The 3,224-nt window shown below is 53.4% G+C and overlaps 1 protein-coding gene across 1 annotated transcript in view; it reads right to left on the bottom strand.

The window, feature by feature from the left end:
• Window positions 1-3,049: 3,049 nt before the first annotated feature.
• NKX1-2 (NK1 homeobox 2) overlaps window positions 3,050-3,224 on the bottom strand; it is a 725-nt gene continuing 550 nt past the window's right edge. The window contains 1 exon segment of the mRNA XM_025047550.1: window positions 3,050-3,224. This exon segment is cut by the window's right edge and continues 60 nt beyond it. Within this exon segment, the coding sequence (XP_024903318.1) occupies window positions 3,050-3,224 (175 nt within the window).

Raw genomic sequence — 3,224 nt, 5'->3', positions numbered from 1 at the left:
GGTGTGAAGTCGGTACCTGCAAGCTGTGGGCAGGAGATATGCAGGCGCCAGTAATAGAATATCGATCATGGGGTGGGGGGAAGGGAGCGCGGCCCCTGCGAGGGGCGATCTGAACAATTACCCGGCTGACCTCCCGAGCCGCAGCGCAGCCGCCAGAGGCGCCCCGTGCCCCAGACAACCACCGCTAAACTTGCGGCGGGGAAACGCGAGGATGCGCGGCTTCCAGCCTCTGTCAAACCTGCTCCCCTGAACCTTGGCCTGGCTCCATGGATTCTCGTGTTCACTCCCCACCCAGCACGAGTCCTGCTGTCTTTTGTCTTTCCTTCCAGACACAAACTTTCCTGGACCCCTCATCAGGTGTCCACCAGAGTTAGGAGTAAGTCAAAAAGAGTCCAGGAGAAAGCACCTTAAGCCTCCCACCACCCCACCCCCGGCCCGCTCCCTCCCCCAGCCCAGTCCACGATGGGATCTGAGGAGAGTGAGCGTTTGGGGCTGCGGAGGCTCTGGATGGTTGGAAGAAGGTACTGGGTGCGAAATCCTGACCTTGCTACTCACGAAGCCCTCGACACCTGATTAAGCCTCGGCTCCCTCATCCATAAAATGGGGCGATATTTTAATCATGCTGTCTACCTCGCGGGTTCTGAAGTTTTTCTGACTTTTATCCCAGTCTCTAGCCCAGGTCCTGGCACATGGCGGACGCAGTAAATGCCCAATAAATGAATGAGACTGGGCAAGGTGGACGCTGGGCGTTAGTTTCCACTGCGAGCAAATCAGAGCTGTGATGCTTACTCACTTGGCGGGTGAGCAGGGATGGGGCTTCTGTGGGAAATCCCTCACCTGGGGTGCTAGGGGCCTCCTTTCTGTCTCAGTACAATTTCAAGAGAGGGGCTACACTTCGTCCTGTGCACCTTCTCTCTTTAGGGACGATGCCTCTAAGGGCCACTCAGCGGGTCCCTGGCTGCACCCGCCCCCTGCCACGCACACACACACCTCTCCATCCCATCATCTGAGCTGGGGCTTCCTGGGGCGGGAGGCCTCATCGCATCCTTACCAGGGGGCTCCTGCTGGCGGGCCTGGTCCCCGGAGCTGGCGTCTTTCCCCGCTTCGGCCTCTGCCAAACTTTTCTTGGCTTCCTGGGGAGCAGGGTGCACGGCGGGGAGCGCAGCGCGGGTGAATTTCTGCGGGTCCAGAATGTCCAGGACAGAAAAAGAGATCTTGTGGTGGGAGGGAGCCGCCTTGGCCCCGCCGTCCTGCCATGCCAGCATGCCCGCCGCCCGTGGGCCGGAGGCCGGCGGCGCGGGGTCTGGGATGGCTGCGCTGGCTTAGCTTCCAAGATCAGATGGGATCTGGCTTATTCAGGGTGACATGGCCGTAGATGAAGTTTTTGTTCAATGCGAGAGAAAGGGGGGATATTTTCTATCATTCCCGATCATAAAAGAACTAGATATTTCAAGATGGTCATAATATGTTCATAATACCAGCGTACTTTTACTTTATAGGAAGTCATTGATCATTCAATTTAATTATTAATGGCATAGGCTATCAAGAAGTAGCAAGGGATATGGTATCCATGCAGGTATCAGTGGGCCTCAATCAAATAAAAGTGAGAATGAAACATACGTGACCTAGCTGGGGATATCTGGGTTTCTGATATGGGCTACAAATCATGTTACACAGAAAACTAAAGAAGGAGTATTCCAAACAAAGCTGGCAAGAGAATTTTACAGAAGAATTAATTTTTTAGGGGAGATAAGAAAAGCAGTAGTTAAAAATACACACCCACATATTAAGTTCCTGCAGTTGAATCCATTATGAATATGCTTTCTGATTCCGTGGAAGTTCTCTATACCCAAGAAGTATTTCTTTCACAGCCCCTTACAACCTTTGCTTGTTCACTGTGCCATCGTGGAGAGTCTGTTTGCTTTCAAGTCAGAATCTTAGATGAAGCTCTAAATATACTGAGTTTGTGCTTTTAAAAAATAGTCCAATTCACGTGTTTGCTGGGGACCTAGATGTCCCCCAGCGCTGCTCCCCACTGGGAACCTAGGAATCTCTGGGACAGATATATTAGCCAGGACTGAAGTTTTAGAGAATCAAATACTGCAAATCAAAATAGGCAGTCTTGTCAATAACATGGCAATAAAACTGGGGGAAAAAAATAGGCTCATGTACAGACCTCAAGATTTTAGTTGAACCATTGGTCCTTTCGTTATAATTTCTATAATGGCATTTGGGGCCACTGCTGTGGTTTGTCAAAGCTGCTCTCAGAACCTGGCAGAGCTGCACGATCGTATCTACCTGTATCTACTTCCGCAGGTTAAGTCTAGCTACAAAGCGGTTAGATCTCCCAGCACAAACTTCAGGTCTTCTCAGAAAAATAAAGTACCCATTGTCTCAGGAATAGCCTGCAGGGAGTTTGCCTGGAACAAGAATACTGCTCAAGTTCGAATCCTAAAGCAAGATCTAAAAACGTTGAGTTTTATGCATTTAAAACATTGGCCATTTCACCGCAGTCGTATGTGCTCACGGATCCAGCGCTCCGGGATTTGTTCAGTACAGGGGAGGAATCGCTGGGTGTGGGCCAGTCATCAAGTATGAATACGGAAACAATCAGCTATGAGAAAGGACAGCTCTTTACCCTATGAGTGAGCTAAAATCTTTGAGGATCCCATCCTAAGTGAGAGCAGCTGAGGGGCTGGAAGTCTCAGCGCCAACACCCAGGTCCTCAAAAAGAGTCCTTGAACTGGTGAATGAAGCTTGACCGAGAGTGAAGAGCCAGGTCCAGGAGCGGGAAGATTTGAGGCCACTTTTAAATACGGCAGATCTCCCTCACCCCCCACCCCATCCCGCCCTTGAGGACTACGTGGATGAAGAGGATACTGGTGGCGGGTAGGGGCGCGGCTGCGAGTCGGCGGGCGGCCTCTCCCTGCCCTCTGGCAGCGCCTCGGGGCAGCTGGCAGGGAACCGGCGAGCAGCCACCCGCGCACCAGGAGGGGGTGATCCCTGCGCGTCAGCGCCTCACTCGTGAGTCCCCGGAGGGGCTCCGGGTTCACAGGTGCGGGGCGTAGAAAGGGGTCAGGTAGGAGGGCGCGAGGAAGGGCGCAAAGGGACCTCCGGCGGCGACGGCCGTCAGCGGGAAGGAGGCGGCTGCCGGGAACACGACGTTGGCCGCCGAGTAGGAGGGGAAAGTCTGGAAGGGAAGCGCGCCCGGGCCTGGGGGACCC

Source organism: Pteropus alecto, unplaced genomic scaffold (genome assembly GCF_000325575.1).
Source record: "Pteropus alecto unplaced genomic scaffold, ASM32557v1 scaffold74, whole genome shotgun sequence".
Lineage (NCBI taxonomy): Eukaryota > Metazoa > Chordata > Mammalia > Chiroptera > Pteropodidae > Pteropus > Pteropus alecto.
Note: the sequence above shows the minus strand (reverse complement) of the source record. Positions and strands in the feature narration are given on the sequence as shown.